Below are 16,843 nucleotides of genomic sequence, written 5' to 3'. Positions count from 1 at the left end.
ATGTATGTATGTATGTATGTGTGTGTGTGTGTGTGTGTGTGCGTGTGTGTGTGTGTGATAGATAGATATGGAGAGTTATGTTGAAGAGCTGTTTGCCTTTGATATAATCAGTTATCAAAATCACACTACCACAGCTTTATGCCCTGAACAAAAGAGCCCCAGCTGTGATGATAATAATAATCATATAAACGTGTAGTCTAATTGTTCATCCTAGTTGATCTTGACTTGAACCCATACGTGCGCCCCACTGTACAGTACAGCAGGTTGACGTTTATTGTCATGAATCTTGCCCTGGAGGCCGCACTGAGCAATTTCCATTTGATGTGCCAGCTGCTGAGTCAAAATTGTCTATATGATAAAATTCATGAAAACAAAAATTTGCTTTTTGGTCTTAATTTAAGGTTCGGTTTAGTCATTTGGGTTAGCAGTGTGGTTAAGGTTCAGTTTTACATTGTTTGTATTACTTTGTGGCTGTTCTAGCTACTCACCACTCTTCAGAGCTGGCTCTGGGTCAAGCATCATGACAATAAATGCCACCTGCCCACCTACATGCGCATATCAATTTGCGCACTTTACCATATATTACGGTACAACTACGCAATGGACATGCTGTTGACATGAATGTGAAAGCTACTTGCTAAGATAGCTAGTTACTTTCAAAATCATAAAGATATTAAGTTTATCGAGCTAGCAAGTTAGTGATATCATAACGTTTGTACGGATCATCTGGAGTTTGATTAGACAGCTAGTTGAAGCTTCGCTAACAAGTCGAACAGCAACGACCGACTAGATAGTGCTAGCCGGCTGTTGCTGTAGCTAACGCCTTAGCTACCATCGGCTAGCTAAAAGGTAAGGAAAGAATGGGGCCTCTTCCTCTTCAATGCTGCCAACCAGCTTGCTTAATACTAGCTACCACTTAACGTCACTTGCTTCTTTAAACTAGCTATAATATTTCCTATTGGACAGGCAACGAACTATCAAATGCTATAGCATAGGCTAATCCGTTTGTTGGCTTGCTAACGTAGCTTGCACATGTGATGTTGTGTAACTGTTATTCAAGTGACAGTATTTGACAATCAATTTTCTGTTATGTGCAGTCAGAGCTTCACCATGTTTCACATTAGCTCACAGAAAAAGTACTGGACATTCGACAATGAAGAAAGTCTGGAACAACTGAGATATGAAGCCAACCAGAAATATCGCAACAAAATGCTTGCCAGTGGGAAGGTAAAATTATTAAAAACATTTTACATTAGGCTAATGTTAAAAGGCCCAGTGCAGACAACGTGATTTCCTGTGTTTTATATATACAGTTGAAGTCGGAAGTTTACATACACCTTAGCCAAATACATTTAAACTCAGTTTTTCACAATTCCTGACATTTAATCCTAGTATAATTCCCTGTCTTAGGTCAGTTAGGATCACCACTATTTTAAGAATGTGAAATGTCAGGATAATAGTAGAGAATTATTTATTTCAGCTTTTACTTAATCACATTCCCCATGGGTCAAAAGTTACCATACACTCAATTAGTATTTGGTAGCATTGCCTTTAAATTGTTTAACTCGGGTCAAACGTTTCAGGTAGCCTTCCACAAGCTTCCCACAAAGTTTGGTGATTTTTGGCCCATTTCTCCTGACACAGCTGGTGTAACTGAGTCCGGTTTGTAGGCCTCCTTGCTCACACATGCTTTTTCAGTTCTGCTCACAAATGTTCTATGGAATTGAGGTCAGGGCTTTGTGATGGCCACTCCAATACCTTGACTTTGTTGTCCTTAAGCCATTTTCCACAACTTTGGAAGTATGCTTGGGGTCATTGTCCATTTGGAAGACCCATTTGCGAAAAAAAAGCTTTAACTTCCTGACTGATGTCTTGAGATGTTGCTTCAATATATCCACATACATTTCCATTCCTCATGATGCCATCTATTTTGTGAACTGCAGCAAAGCACCCCCACAACATGATGCTGCCACCCCCGTGCTTCACGGTTGGGATGGTGTTCTTCACAAGCAAGCCTCCCCCTTTTTCCTCCAAACATAACAATGGTCATCATGGCCAAACAGTTCTATTTTTGTTTCATCTGACCAGAGGACATTTCTCAAAAGTATGATCTTTGTCCCCATGTGCAGTTGCAAACCGTAGTCTGGCTTTTTTATGGGCAGTTTTTGAACAGTGGCTTCTTCCTTACTGAGCGGCCTTTCAGGTTATGTCGATATAGGACTTGTTTTACTGTGGATATAGCTACTTTTGTACCTGTTTCCTCCAGCATCTTCACAATGTCCTTTGCTGTTGTTCTGGGATTGATTTGCACTTTTCGCACCAAGTACGTTCATCTCTAGGAGACAGAACGCGTCTCCTTCCCGAGCGGTATGACGGCTGCGTGGTCCCATGGTGTTTATACTTGTGTACAATTGTTTGTACAGATGAACGTGGTACCTTCAGGCGCTTGAAAATTACTCCCAAGGATGAATCAAACCTGTGGAGGTCTACATTTTTTTTTCTGAGGTCTTGGCTGATTTCTTTTGATTTTCCCATGATGTCAAGCAAAGAGGCACTGAGTTTGAAGGTAGGCCTTGAAATACATCCACTGGTACACCTCCAATTGACTCAAATTATGTCAATTAGCCTATCAGAAGCTTCTAAAGCCATGACAGAATTTTCTGGAATTTTCCAAGCTGTTTAAAGGCACAGTCAACTTAGTGGACTAAAACCTCTGACCCACTGGAATTGTGATACAGTGAATTATAAGTGAAATAATTTCTGTATACAATTGTTGGAAAAATGTATTGTCATGCACAAAGTAGATGTCCTAACCGACTTGCCAAAACTGTAGTTTGTTAACAAGGAGTGGTTGAAAAACTAGTTTTAATGACTCCAACCTAAGTGTAAGTAAACGTCCAACTTCAACTGTATTTCTACACTGAGGTTGGAATAATACTGTGAAAATAATGGTGTATACATCCTAATCATCCGGTTGACGTTTGCACACTCAGATGTGAGAAAGCCAGTGGGAAAAGATGGATTCTGGCCAAAATTCTGCACATTTTTCTCATCGATCTCAATGCATTTTTCTGTTCCCAAAACAAATCTTTTACGAACAGAATGGACTAGGTTTTGTAGACTTTACCCCTTGCCAATGTTTGAAAAAAGTCTGTTTAGGAGTGCAATGGCAAATTGAGTTATTGCACACTTCAGAGTATGCGTTCCCTAACGGAAATATGCAAATAGATGCTAGAATGCGACAATAGGATCTCGTGCTTGGCTCTGCCCACCTCCTTGCTTGTTTTGCACACGGATTCATTTGCTCCTATTGTAAAACAACAGGCTGTGTTGGCTTTGGACTGCCTGGTGAATTAGGCCTAGTTAATAGACCAATAAGAAAGAGTTCCAAACCTCTCTGCCAATAACAGCTCATTTAAAATTTTCCACTCCCCACTCAGACCACTCCCAGTAAAATTCTTGCTTGGTACTTGTTACTTAGATTTTTTTTTAAATGGCCTCATTGGATCTTTAACTTTGATTATAGTTGTCACCTGCGTCCAACATTGAGTTTGTTAATGCCCTTGTTGTTCCCCCTCTCCTCCTTTCCTTTGACCCTGCCTTGATAAAGCCTGGGGTTAGTGACGCCGTGCTGCTGGAGGCTCACGAGGAGAATGTCCTTTTCAGACACTATGAGAAGAGACTCCTTGACTTCTGTAATGCTTTCAAGCCTGTGATGCCCAAGTCTGTTGTGGTATGTGTTTTGTAAGGGTACACCGTAAATCAGACTTAGACTAACTGGATTTATCTAGGGGGCTTAACAGTGCAATCATCTCAACAGGGTACAGCTATCATGTATTTCCGGAGATTTTACCTGAACAACTCACTGATGGAATACCACCCCAGAACAATCATGTGAGTAGTAAAGGGCTCGTCTTTGACCAGTAGTCCCAGAGCCATATGTTGAGAAACTCCTATTTAGATACAGATAAACTTGATTTCTGAACACACTGTGCATAACCTCTCTCACCCTCATTCTCTCTTCGCGTCTTTTCCTTCTCCCAATCTCCTTGCCACCCTTATCATCCCTTTTTGTCCCACCTCTGCCCTGGCTTCTTGCTTTCTTTTATTTTCTTTCAGGCTGATCTGTGCCTACCTGTCCTGTAAGGTGGATGAGTTTAATGTGTCCAGCACCCAGTTTGTGGGGAATCTTGTGCAGGAGAGTGCGGCCGGGCAGGAGAGGGCACTTGAACAGATTTTAGAGTATGAGCTCCTTCTCATTCAGCAGCTCAACTTCCACCTGGTGGTGCACACCCCCTACAGACCTATGGAGGGCCTGCTCATAGACATCAAGGTGGGTAGATGGAAATACTTACTGGGTCAATGATGCGCAGTAGAGATACAGCAGATGAACATAAACCCAAAGGAGTGTAGTGCAAGAATATGCTGCTGAGATTGAAAGAGCCATGTTGTGGACTTTGTTGATTCTGTAAGAATAGAAAACCCAGCAGGTTATGTGCCAACTACGGCTTCAGTCAACAGCTCTGTCTATTGGGGACCTTTACCACAGACAAGGTACCCTCTTCTGGAGAACCCAGAGTCTCTGAGGAAGAGTGTTGATGACTTCCTGACGCGGGTCACCCTGACGGACAGTGGGCTGCTGTTTCCCCCATCTCAGATAGCCATGACAGCCATCCTGAACAGTGCGTCGCGGGCCGGCCTCAGCATGGAGAGGTAGGCCACTAACTGGGCTCTGTGTAGACTAGAGCAAGGCCATGTTCCAGGGGACATGGGCTGAACATGGCCTAGAGAACAGCAAGTGAAAACAAACATTCTTCCATAGTGTATTGTAGACAGGGTAGTATTCTCACAATCTGTTTTCATGAATTATGATCAATTTAGCATTGAACTAGTTTTGTCCCTTTTGTTATAGCTATCTGACCGAATGTATGGGACTGAAGGAGGACAAAGAAACTCTCTTAAAGATGTACGATGCGATGAGACGTGAGTAGTTTTTGCCTGCATCGTTGCATTTACCAATTACAACCACTTGGTGGCAAGTTTGATCTGTTTGACAGCACATCGACATTCTACAAAGCAACATTAACATGTTGTTTCAGTGACAAACATCAACATGTGTTTTTCCTTTTGACACAGGGATAAAAAGTCTCATGAAAAAGTATGAACTTCCGAAACCAGACGAGGTGAACGCTTACAAAGTGAAACTGGAGAGGGTCCATGCTGACTTTGTCACAAACTCCAACACGTAAGTATAGCCTTCTTGAGTGCATGCATCTGTCAGTTACAAACACATGCAATTGTTACATTGTATATGGTTACATGGTGCACTACTGCACAACTAGGGAGTGAATTTCAAGGTAGAAATTATCAGCTGACTTGAGTAACAGGTTAATATTGTGTGATAGGAATGGCTGACCGGTAACGAGAGGATATTCCGGCTTCTGAGACTACTATAACAATCAGGACTCCTCCAAACTCCCGTCATAGTAAATAGTCTAGCAGCAATGAAGCAATACATTTCTCCATACATACTAACCGTTTTTATTTAGCCAGGTCGATCAAGTGTATCTAAGATGCAAAAGATTCACCGTTCTGCCGATCAGATAGAAAAATAAACATATCAGCTATATGAAATAAAGAGGAAGCAGAACCGTTTCACGCTCCATGAAGCACAGCTGACATTTTATATATTTGAAGAGTGGAGTTTAATCTCAAGTCTATGAACACTCGGGTGAGGTTTGCAAAGTCTGTGTACTCTTCAGTGCATCTAAATTGAGTCAGACTTTTTTAGTGGTTTGTATGAGCAGTACTAAGTCAGCCAGTTCTCATCCAAACGACAGAGGTAAATCTGGGCATGGCCTGCACAAAATGAATCTCTTATCTTGGTCAGTGTGGTGTTGGCTTATGGCCAAGGAAAGTGGGTTAGTGAGGGTTACATTTGAAGTTGCAAATATATGAAAGCTTCAGTTGATGAGCCCAGGCTTAAAGGGAGGATTTCTCAGTTCCTTTAGTTTCTCAGAGCAGCACATACTGTATGTAGGCCCAGACATCAGGGCAGTTTCCATAGGGTTATACATGCACATGTTACAAATAGTTCTTACAAACTGTTAGGTTAACATTTGTATGATAGCTTATCATACATAAACACTGGTTTTGTCATATAACAGGCAAAGCAGCATACAAAAGATATAGCTAGTAGCTTCAGTGCTATATACAGGTAACTGAAAAAATAAAGATAACCCCGACACAGTGTCTTTAATAGGACGTTGGGCCACCACAAGCCGCCAGCTTCAATGCCTTGGCATAGATTCTACAAGTGTCTGGAACTCTATTGGAGGGTGGCAACACCATTCTTCCATGAGATATTCCATCATTTGGTGTTTTGTTGGTGGTAGAAACGCCGTCTCAGGCGCCGCTCCAGAATCTCCCATAAGTGTTCAATTTGGTTGAGATCTGGTGACAGACGGCCATGGCTTACATCGTTTACAAGCTCATCAAACCATTGTGACCACTCATACTCTGTGGATGTGGGCATTGTCATCTACTCTTAAGGGGTTGAGTGGACCTAAACCATGCCAGGAAAATGCACCCCACACCGTAAGAGCCTCCAGAACCCTCATTTACCCAGGGGTTTCCACTATTTTGTCAGTTACCTGTAAGAAGCTAGTGTGAATTGTAAACTGCCATTTTGGAGTTAGGGTTGTGAAATCGTGGTGTGTAAAGTGAGTTAAGGCTTGTGTCTTGGAGGTGCTATGTTAGATTTCCCTGAAGATCGTTGTTATCGCTACGATGCTTTGGCTCGCCGCTGCCCCGAGGCCCTCTGGGAAGGTTCCACTGTTGAAAAGGCAGTGTGTAAGTACCTCCTAGGGTTCAAGTCAGGCCCCCTCCCAATTTCAGGACAAAGGCCAAGCCAATCAACATATAGGTGATCCAGTTCAGTTTTCTTTAGCTGTCTGTAAGCTATAATATAACTGCCAAAATAGGCTAACAGTGTCCTGTTCATGTCAGTCTGGCCCTCTCAGCTTGAATATAGTTCAACCTAGCATTGGGTAAAGAGTTCTTCCTTATTTCACCGGTGTCTGTTCCAGGGCTTTGGGACTGGCAAGAGATTCCCAGATCCACAGTCAGCTATAGTGGACCGACACGTCCAGAAAGCTACATGCTCAATACAAATTCACCTAGTCTCCGTGCCAGGGCTTGATGGCGGTTTGGTTGACTGACCAACCCATCCAGTCTCTGTAGAATTCACATTACCTGGATGGTGGCAGCCAATGCCATGATGGTGCACTCGGTCCTGCAAGACAAAGTGTACGCTGTTGAAAAGGCCTCATTGATCAGTTACATCTTAATGCCACTTATTTAAGACCCTACCCCTTCTATATTCATACAATCTGATATGAACTCCGGAGAGTCACTTTGCAGGGCGTTCACCGTGGTACTCTACCTAATGACATGGGACTGGAGATGTGCATGACTTGAAGGGATGAACATGTTTAACAAATGTGGCCTGCTAAAACAGCTTCCAGCAGACCGATCTCCATGATTCTTTACCTTCCATAAATCCAGTCAGTTTTAGCCTACCGGTCACCAATACTTCATATACCACCCAAACAAAAGATTGTGCACTCTTTCATCTGACAGTTAAATCTTAATCTGTTTTACAGGAAAAGAAAACGAGGATATGAGGATGACGATCATGTAGCGAAAGAGCCCCGCATGACAGAAGAAGTGAGTGAAACCACATACATTTTGGCTACCAGTGCCTCTACCTTTCAGGTCATTAATAGCTTGCTGTGTTTTCTAGGAGGAGTGGACAGATGAAGATTTGGATGACTTATGAAGAAAACAATTAGTGCTTTATTCAGTCTGTATCCCTGCATTTCCAATTCAGCGTTTGCAGTCTACGCTCTGCTAACATTGCCTTTAAATTACTAATGCTGAACTTCTGCCATACGGATTGAATAGATCCCCTTAGTTTGAGCCAAATATCACCCAACCCCTTTTGCCACTGAAGGATCAGCAATATGGTCTCACAGGTGGTCTACCCAGTGTGGGGGAAAAGTCCACCATTTGTGTTTCTTTGTTCTTATCAGGCCATACATTATGGTCTTGTCACTTATTCCTGTAATATAATAAACCTATTTTTGTACACGTTTTATGGTGTCAACCTTTAAATACCAAATGTGTTTCTCTTGTGATAACGTGGTATAAATGTATGCAAGAATATTCCATGGAAAGAGTTTAGGCGGGCATCCTGTGTACTAGGCTATGATACAGAGCTGCACTTCTCAAACATGTGTTTTCAGGAGAAATACACCAGTTACCTGGGGAAGAAAAGGTTCCACTATCTACTTTACAAAAAAGTTTAATAAGTGCATGCATGTCTGATACAATCTGTACTGGTGTTTCTTTGATTATGTATCTTGTCTGGCATTGAGACTGAACTAAACATGATACAGTTGGAAAACAAAACAATTCAGTTTGTCTCAATTATATACTCATGATTCCAGCAAGAGAATTTGACACTTTCTGCATTAACATTTTCAAACTAAAACAGAACAAAAAAAACGAAACACTAGTTTCAGCACATTGTCACAACCATAAAAGAAAGTCAAATTACAGTATAAAAAGCATTATCGCTCATAATCCAGTTATAAGAAACAGGTTTGACTGTAGCTTCATGTCAGTTGACTTTCCTCATATTGAAGATGGCAACCTATGATGTGTGGACAAACATGTCTTGGGTATGTGACGCTTTGCATTGAAATAAAATCTTTGACCCTTGTAATAAAAGGGGTGCGATACATACAGAATCATGAACAGTTTATCAGAAGTCACTGGTGCAAGTTTAGTTTTTTTTAGGTACTGGTTCTGTTTGCTGCTGTTCTCGTGGCATGGGATGGTGGGCGGGGCTGTCGGAGATGAGGGGTGGGTTGCCATGGTGATGAGTGGAGCATGCTTGGTCGGTTCCCGTGTGCGACTCCGTGCGAGGAAAAGGCGGGATGGATGGAGAGGGGAGGAGTGCTGTACTACCTGTTGCTGTTGGACATGGCATAGTGAACCTGTTTCTGCTGAAGGAGCTCAGTGATGGCCAGCAGCTTTTTCAGCACGTGCTACAAAGAGAAACAGGAGACAGCCATGGTTTACAATCATCATGGCATGTTTGGTACCATATCATTAACAGATTCAAAAATACTTTTTGGCCTTTCAATCACTGGTTGAATGCACTTGCCACACACACCTGCTGTGCTCCCCTCTCATTGCTCAGGGTGCGGAGGTCGTCTGAGTGAGAGACACAGATCTCATGCAGGGCTGCGAGGTCACGGGACAGGTCTGTCCTAAAGTGCTCTGTAGTTTCAGGGAGGTCAGGGACATTCTGTGAAGGACACACATGTTAACGTCTGACCTAGACATTGGAACAGAACTGCCACGTGTCTAACGGAAATGGAAACAAGTAACCTACCCCCAACTCATCCAGAAACATGATCATCCTGTGTTTGTTGTTTTTGATGAAGGGGTTCACACCCTCCATGTAGGGCTCCTGGATTGAAAAGAGGAACACACGGCATTAACATCTATGTCAGAAAGTAAAGATACTGTTCCCTGAAGGATGGAAACAAGGTACAACGCACAGCTATGGAGGCTTACACTTTTTGGTTTGCCTGCGCTTAGACGACAACAGGGATACAAACGTCCCTACACAGAACAGTGTAGGAGCTTTAAGGTGGTCGTACCTTAGCACCAAACTCCACCAGGTTAGCCAGGTTCTGGACAGACTTGGCAATCAATGTGAGGGTACGGCCTGCTGTTGCAGAGGGAGGGTCTTCAAAAAAAAAGATGAACAAGTAAATTAAGTAATGTATGGACACACTGTTCATTCCATGCTAAGAAATAATCAATTTATGCAATACCAAATACAAAGAAGGGTATAGGCTCACCAGCAATGATGTTGAACATTCTTGGGTTGAGGATGGCAGGACAGATCAGTCTCAGGAACACAAAGCCACTGGAAGAGTGAAACAAGTATCTGTTAGATCAGTGCTTCCCAAACATTCCTGATATAGGCCTCCCCTTGACCAAAGGCACCATAACACTAGAATGGCAAAGTAGATCCATAGTGTGTACAGTTAGTTACCTTACGACTCTGGTTCTCATGGTGGTGTTGGTCGGCCATTTCTGCTGCACTGATTTCTGCAGACACCCATAGATATACCTTAGAGTCCTGGAAGGGTCATGGAAGAGAGAGTGAGACTGAATGTACTGGAACATGACTTAAAATAGACTTTATGAACATCAAGCTAGCCTATGGACGTATTTAATGTGTTCAGTTCATTTGTTGGTTTGTCTGATGACATAATAGATTGATTGTACTACAGGAGAATGTCATGATATACAGGGTTCAAACTGTGGAGATGGTTACTTAAAATGGCAGTGTATATTTAACCGGCAGAAAATGAATGGCGGCGTTACGCTAACCCCAATGTTACTTTTATGCCTCACTGAAACTATTCCTAACCTTAACCTCAATTTCGATCCCTATGCCTAAACTTAAGTTTTCGTTCTGCCGGTCGGATATACACTTCCTTACTTATTAGGGTTGGGCCGATGAATGATGTCATCGGGTGACGATAATGATTGACAGCCATCGTCGATGGGGACGTCATCGTCGATGACAGATGATAGCCTATTTACACTTGACAAAGCAGAACAATACAGACAGTGACATTTCAGAATTCTAGTCAAATTAACGGATTGATTCGTCTTTTTGTTAGTCCAAATCAATGAGTCCCGATCGACGATATGCCAAAAGTTCATACATCGCCCCAACCCTATGTGGATGGTTCCCGTGTTAGTATGTGCAACGTGGATTGGTGTGTGCTTACGGGGGCAGGATCTCGGCAGCCATGAAGATCTTCTCCACCAGCTCAGACAGGATGTTGAGGAGGTGGGCTAGGTTCAAATTCACATCCTCGTTCTTCTCCAGTTTTGAGGGATTCAGCTAGTGAGGGGGACACAGAAAAACAGAGGACAGGAAAAAGAGAGATGTTTCATTATACAGATAGAAGTGTGCTCATGAACAAAAACAAGATGGGCTACATAAGATTATTTCACTAGAGTAGGATTTACTGTTGAAAGCAACTGTGGAAGATAATGTGTAATGCCCTCTGTTCCACTGGAGGAGACAGTCAGTCTGAAGAGTCCTGTGAGATCACAGCACTGTGAATCTGTGTCATTGTGACATGAGTTACTGTTTTGTATTCTGGGTAGCCAAAGTACTGATATGATGTTATAAATGCCAAGTGTTCCACTCCACTCGGGAGATAAAGTGAAGAATAGCTGGGTTGTTGCCTACACACTTCTCTACCGAAAGAGTTGACTAAAGTAACTTTACAGACGTAAGATGTTGCCAAACTGATACAGTAGGTAGAGCTTGGGCTAAACAAAATAAGGTTAAAGCCTTTCTGCATGTCAGAAAATGTGTGCGTGTTGTGTGTTTACCTCGCAGGACTGCTTGCTCTCCATGATCTTAAGGATGGTGTCTTTGAGGGCGTGGTGGACGAAGGGTGTGGCCGTGGCCTTCATGTACTGCTCCATCAGCGTGCTGGCCAGCGTGGTCGCTCGGAACAGGGTCGTCGCCTCATCTGGGAACCACCAGAGAGAAGGGACTTCTCATCAGCCAAGTGTGTGTGTGTCATAGCTTTCATGTTGGAATCAAACACAAAGCATCTAAAAGTGGAGATTGTTTTTTTTAATCATTGTGAAGTGGGCTTTCACAATGGCGCTACAACATGCAGAGGTGTGTGTCTTTGTCTTACCCTCCATGTTGATCTCTCGGTCATTGAGTGTCCTGAGTAAGGGGGCCTCTGTCTTCTCGTGTCTGAAGATGCGCAGCAGGATGCTGGCCAGCAGGGTGCGGTCCTGCCCACACACATGGGCCAGAGCATAGATCACATGGAACTCTTTCAGCAGGATTAGCTGTGGGGCCACACAGACAATCAGACAGAGTCAATGTCAGTGACCTATGGTCAAACAAGCGGCCATCATTTTGACATGTATTTTTCCAGGACACATGCTATGTACCTCACACGTAATACAGTATTTGTTACTAACTGCTGATCCATGTTTTGGTGTCTCACTTATTGCAACCGAGTGCTGGTCTTTGTACATTGACTATTGATAATCCTTAATTAATGAATGACTTCATCAATAAGTGTGTGTGTGACCTCTTTGAATTCGCTGTACTCCTCCTCAGGCATGATCTTCTCCATGGAGTAGCGGGCTCGCACCCTCAGGGAGCCCGGCTCGATGCCTTTCAGAGGCACGTGGGAGCTCAGAGGGAACCACTCGTCTATCATCTGGCCCTTCTGCAGTCGGCTCAGCTGGCAACGCATGAACACTGAGGCAGAGGGAGAGAGACATTTAGTGGAACACAGAGACAATAAAACGCTGTTTTTCGCATATCCATATGGAATGAGATTATAAAAGAGTGTTCGATTTCGTGACATAGCTCTAGTCTAAGTAGAACAGAGACTCACAGATGTCACTTTCCTTGCTCTTCTTTGTCTTGTTACTCAGGCTGATTTCAAACCTGTTGATTTCACTCGACAAGTCACTGAAGGGGGGGAAAAAAATAGAAAGATATTGTCTGTCAATTTAGTGAACCCAAACATGATTGGACAGCTGATGGCAATGATTACATCAGTAAGTGCAGTATGGAAGCCAAATAAAAATGTCCCAATTGCCCCTAAATTGCCAATAACACTTTGAATGAAGATGGAATTGGGACTCACTCAAAGATGAACTCCTCAGTGAAGACTGGGTTCTGGCCCTCTCGAGGGTGGGTCTTGGCCACCTGCACACTGTTCAGGTAGATGTTGCAGTAGGGGTTGGTGAAGTGCTTCACCGGCAGCTTGTGGGCCTCCTCCACGTACAGGACCAGACTGCTCACCTGATGGTACACATACCACGTCAACAGTCAAGCAGTCACTCAGCTGCTTGGAACTACAAAGTAGTGGGTTTGAATCCCGCATGGGCCACCTACATGTGTTCGCTGTAAGACGCTTTGGATAATAGCATCTGCTAAAATGACCAAATCTGTAATTAAACCTTTTTTTGAAGAAAGGAGTGATGAATTGGGGTTGTTCTTTGGGGAGTGAAGGCCCAACTTGCATTTTAAGATTCAATACTTGTTTGCCATATCAAACAAAGTTAGGAATGTGATTTGGTGCAGTTTATAAAAAATAAAAAAGAGAAATGCACATATTGTGCATATATTTGTAAAAAAAAATAAAAAATTAAATGATAAAGCACAATAAAAATAGCACTTGACAGTGTGTTTGTACCTGTCGGAGCCTCTTGTTGGGAGTGGGCTGGGTGGGTTTCCTAAGGTTACTGCAGAACGTCTGCAGACATTTCATCCAGTCCTACAGAGAGGAAAAAAACACTGATTAAAGAAAGGTGTGATTGGAGAATGTCCCAAAGAGAGAAAGAGTGTGAGAGACAGATCAGTACAAACCTGTGCCTGTTCAGGGGTCTCGCCAGCAAAGTAGAATATGTACTGTTCCTCACTAAAGTGCTGGATCACAACTTGGAAACAGTTTGGCCTGCAAACAAAAACAGGAGCAGGTAGTTATTTCTGAACAAGCACGTGCCCAATCGAATGTATGCACTCCTATCAAACTCAGACAGAAGAACTAAAGAAAAGACTCAGCTCAACATGGCAACAAAAAAAATTCATAAACAACCATAGGCTTATGTTCTGTTGCACTGATTCGATCTTGTCCCATTCAATGTTCACGCAGATCTAGGATAAATAGTAAATGGGTGAAATGTCTCACCTGCCAAACAGACTGTCGTGCACGCCGTACACCGAGCACACGCTCAGGTCAATCAGGCCTTTGGGTTTAGTGGCTCTCTTCTCACTCTCAAAGTAGATGAGCTGGGCGTCGTTCCCCTCCAAGATGAAGTAGAGGTTCTTCCACCGCTTGCCTTTGCCTGGGGGTAGGGAGAGGAGAGGGGAGAAGACATGAGGCCAATTCCCCTCCCCTCTGCCTGCACTTGTTCACTCCCTCTCAAGTTCAGGGGGGAGTTACATCATATTTATTACACCAATCCGTGCCTTTTAAATCCACGAGGGGTAGTATACTAGTGACCACTTCAGGGAGAAGTGGGAGAGAGAGAAATGGGCTACGGTCTGGAAGATTACATTTACAGGCATTTGAGCGTAAAAACATATGGGTACCTTTGTTGAATAGGAGGTAGCCTTTCTTGACAATGTTTTTGTAGAAGGCGTCTTTCGTTTTCCGTCTGATAGTGTTATAGATCTCCTTGCCGTCCACCAAGTCTGAAAGCACTTGTTCCTGTTGCTGAAATACACAAACGTCAATAAAACACCACATCAACACCATTAAATACCTGCACATCTATAGCCGTCTCAAACTGTTATGGACAGGAGTAGCACCACAACGGAGGTTAGTGGACTCAGGCTTACCTGCACTGAGACAGCATCTTTCAGGTTGTAGCCCTCCACGATCTGCTCTTTCTTATAATGCTCAATAATGTCATCAACACTACCAGAGAGAGAAGAGACAGAACACAGCAGTTATTTCTAATGACCAGCACTAACCACCATACTTGTTCCTAACGCATCAGACTTTTATATAGTCATTTTTATATAACCTCCACTTCTATGTGGAACTGTATACCTGGATATCACCACATCTTTATACAGTATGATTACAGGTAAGGCCGAAAGGGATTTCCTGACCACATCCCATGACCAGGAAAATCTCCAGGCACTATTTATAGGCCAGGTTATTTTCTGATTCTATTAATCTTTTGGTTCATCACTACTGCACTGGGAGACAGTACACGCCCCTGCTACACATACCTGTTGTAGTATCTCCCCCCCATCATGTACTGATTGTTGGGGGTGGGGCATATCTTAAACCTTTGAATGTTCTCATTGGTGCGAAAAAACAGGGAGTAGTCCCCGGGTGTGTTGTCTGACGGCCGGACCAGGAAGCTGGACACTTGGCCAACTAAATAAGGGAGAGAGAAATCACATTGATTGTTGACATTGACAGTATTGATGCTCACCACCAATAAATTGGAACATAGAGTACCAGTCAAAAGTTTGGACACATCTACACATTCCAGGGTTTTTATTTTACCATTTTCTACATTGTAGAATAATAGTGAAGACATCAAAACTATGAAATAACACATGGAATCATGTAGTAACCAAAACAAAAAGTTAAACGAATCTAAATATATTTTACATTTGAGATTCTTCAAAGTACCTCCTGTGCCTTCAAAGTAGGTGAATGGATTATCTCCGCATGTGTGGTTCCCACCGTGAAGCATGGGAGGAGCTGTGATGGTGTGGGAGTGCTTTGCTGGTGACACTGTCAGTGATTTATTTAGAATTCAAGGCACACTTAACAAGCATGGCTACCACTGGTTTGCGCTTAGTGGGACTATCATTTGTTATTCAACAAGACAATGACCCAAAACCCACATTCAGGCAGTGTAAGGGATATTTGGCCAAGGAGAGTGATGGAGTGCTGTATCAGATGGCCTGGCCTCTACAATCACCTGATCTCAATCCAATTGAGATGGTTTGGGATGAGTTGGACTGCAGTGACGGAAAAGCAGCCAACAGGTGCTCAGCATATGTGGGATCTCCTTCAAGACTGTTGGAAAAGCATTCCAGGTGACTACCTCATGAAGCTGGTTGAGAGAATGCCAAGAGTGTGCAAATCTGTCAAGGCAAAGGGTGGCTACTTTGAAGAAACACTTTTTTGGTTACTATATGATTCCATATGTGTTATTTCATAGTTTTGAGGTCTTCACTATTATTCTACAATGTATAAAATAGTACAAATAAAGAAAACCCTTGAATGAGTAGGCATGTCCAAACTTTTGACTGGTACTGTATATTTTAGCAACAGAAAGGTTTGTTGATAACAAGATAATAGAAATGGGAGCATAATCCCATTGTACTACATTAATCGTGAGGAGAATATAAAATCTAAAGACAGAGAATATAGTGCTTGCTACCTGTCATCAGCAAGTTGTAGGCCTCTTGTTTGCTGATCTTGCCGTGATACCAACTACAGAGAGGATGAGGATGGACCATTAGAGATAAAAAGGGAGAGAGGAGGGAAAAGAAAACCGACAGATCAATAATGTGCTGGGTTTAAAGGGGCAGTAAGGGGTGAGGGGTTTTAGAAGGGTCAGATCAGAGTCTAGGATGATGATGCACAACCTGATAGATCCTATTGGTGAACTCCCATCAGCAAGTCAACTCTCATACATGGGCCAATGTCAGTCATTCTAACGACATCTCACTCCAAATACTCAACTACTCGTACAAAAAAAAAAAACTTTAGTTAGTTAACGGATACAATACAATTTCTTTAATGTTGGATTTGTAAAATGCCTTTCTCACATTGTACATACTGTTGAAGTCAGACGTTTACATACACTTAGGTTGGAGACATTAAAACTTGTTCTTCAACCACTCCACAAATTTCTTGTTAACAAACTATAGTTTTGGCAAGTCGGTTAGGACATCTACTTTGTGCATGACACAAGTAATTTTTCCAACAATTGTTTACAAACAGATTATTTCACTTATAATTCACTGTAACACAATTCCAGTGGGTCTGAAGTTTACATACACAAAGTTGACTGTGCCTTTAAACTGCTTGGAAAATTCCAGAACATGATGTCATGGCTTTAGAAGCTTCTGATAGCCTAATTGACATCATTTGAGTCAATTGGAGGTGTACCTGTGGATGTATTTCAAGGCCTACCTTCAAACTCAGTGCCTCTTTGC

At 42.7% G+C, this 16,843-nt stretch overlaps 2 protein-coding genes across 4 annotated transcripts in view; one reads left to right on the top strand and one right to left on the bottom strand.

Annotated features, from left to right (window-relative positions):
- Window positions 1-596: 596 nt before the first annotated feature.
- Window positions 597-8,156, top strand: ccnh (cyclin H). 2 transcript variants are annotated; one of them, XM_039013180.1, is made up of 10 exons: window positions 597-849; window positions 1,098-1,227; window positions 3,611-3,733; window positions 3,821-3,894; window positions 4,120-4,333; window positions 4,550-4,713; window positions 4,913-4,983; window positions 5,137-5,245; window positions 7,665-7,728; window positions 7,805-8,156. In XM_039013180.1, the coding sequence occupies exons 2-10, from the start codon at window positions 1,111-1,113 to the stop codon at window positions 7,838-7,840; spliced, it is 972 nt and encodes a 323-aa protein (XP_038869108.1). In that variant the 5' UTR covers window positions 597-849; window positions 1,098-1,110; the 3' UTR covers window positions 7,841-8,156. The 2 variants fall into 2 exon arrangements, with proteins under 2 accessions (XP_038869108.1, XP_038869109.1); XM_039013181.1 differs by lacking the exon at window positions 3,611-3,733.
- Window positions 8,157-8,349: 193 nt separating this feature from the next.
- rasa1a (RAS p21 protein activator (GTPase activating protein) 1a) overlaps window positions 8,350-16,843 on the bottom strand; it is a 53,876-nt gene continuing 45,382 nt past the window's right edge. Inside the window, exons 7-26 of one of the 2 annotated variants that reach the window (XM_039013178.1) lie at window positions 16,063-16,115; window positions 14,891-15,041; window positions 14,492-14,570; window positions 14,243-14,366; window positions 13,839-13,995; window positions 13,517-13,604; window positions 13,344-13,424; window positions 12,792-12,949; window positions 12,537-12,613; window positions 12,225-12,397; window positions 11,817-11,976; window positions 11,500-11,642; window positions 10,884-10,999; window positions 10,589-10,693; window positions 10,136-10,222; window positions 9,939-10,006; window positions 9,735-9,823; window positions 9,464-9,541; window positions 9,242-9,376; window positions 8,350-9,113 (exon numbers count right to left, since the gene is read on the bottom strand). In XM_039013178.1, the coding sequence (XP_038869106.1) occupies window positions 9,030-9,113; window positions 9,242-9,376; window positions 9,464-9,541; window positions 9,735-9,823; window positions 9,939-10,006; window positions 10,136-10,222; window positions 10,589-10,693; window positions 10,884-10,999; window positions 11,500-11,642; window positions 11,817-11,976; window positions 12,225-12,397; window positions 12,537-12,613; window positions 12,792-12,949; window positions 13,344-13,424; window positions 13,517-13,604; window positions 13,839-13,995; window positions 14,243-14,366; window positions 14,492-14,570; window positions 14,891-15,041; window positions 16,063-16,115 (2,206 nt within the window). In that variant the 3' untranslated portion in view covers window positions 8,350-9,029. The remainder of the gene's footprint in view (window positions 9,114-9,241; window positions 9,377-9,463; window positions 9,542-9,734; window positions 9,824-9,938; window positions 10,007-10,135; window positions 10,223-10,588; window positions 10,694-10,883; window positions 11,000-11,499; window positions 11,643-11,816; window positions 11,977-12,224; window positions 12,398-12,536; window positions 12,614-12,791; window positions 12,950-13,343; window positions 13,425-13,516; window positions 13,605-13,838; window positions 13,996-14,242; window positions 14,367-14,491; window positions 14,571-14,890; window positions 15,042-16,062; window positions 16,116-16,843) is intronic. The other variant, XM_039013179.1, reaches the window with a different exon arrangement.

The sequence above is a fragment of the Salvelinus namaycush genome, chromosome 18, assembly GCF_016432855.1.
Source record: "Salvelinus namaycush isolate Seneca chromosome 18, SaNama_1.0, whole genome shotgun sequence".
NCBI lineage: Eukaryota > Metazoa > Chordata > Actinopteri > Salmoniformes > Salmonidae > Salvelinus > Salvelinus namaycush.
The sequence above is the reverse complement of the archived record's forward strand: the minus strand, read 5'-3'. Positions and strand labels throughout refer to the sequence as shown.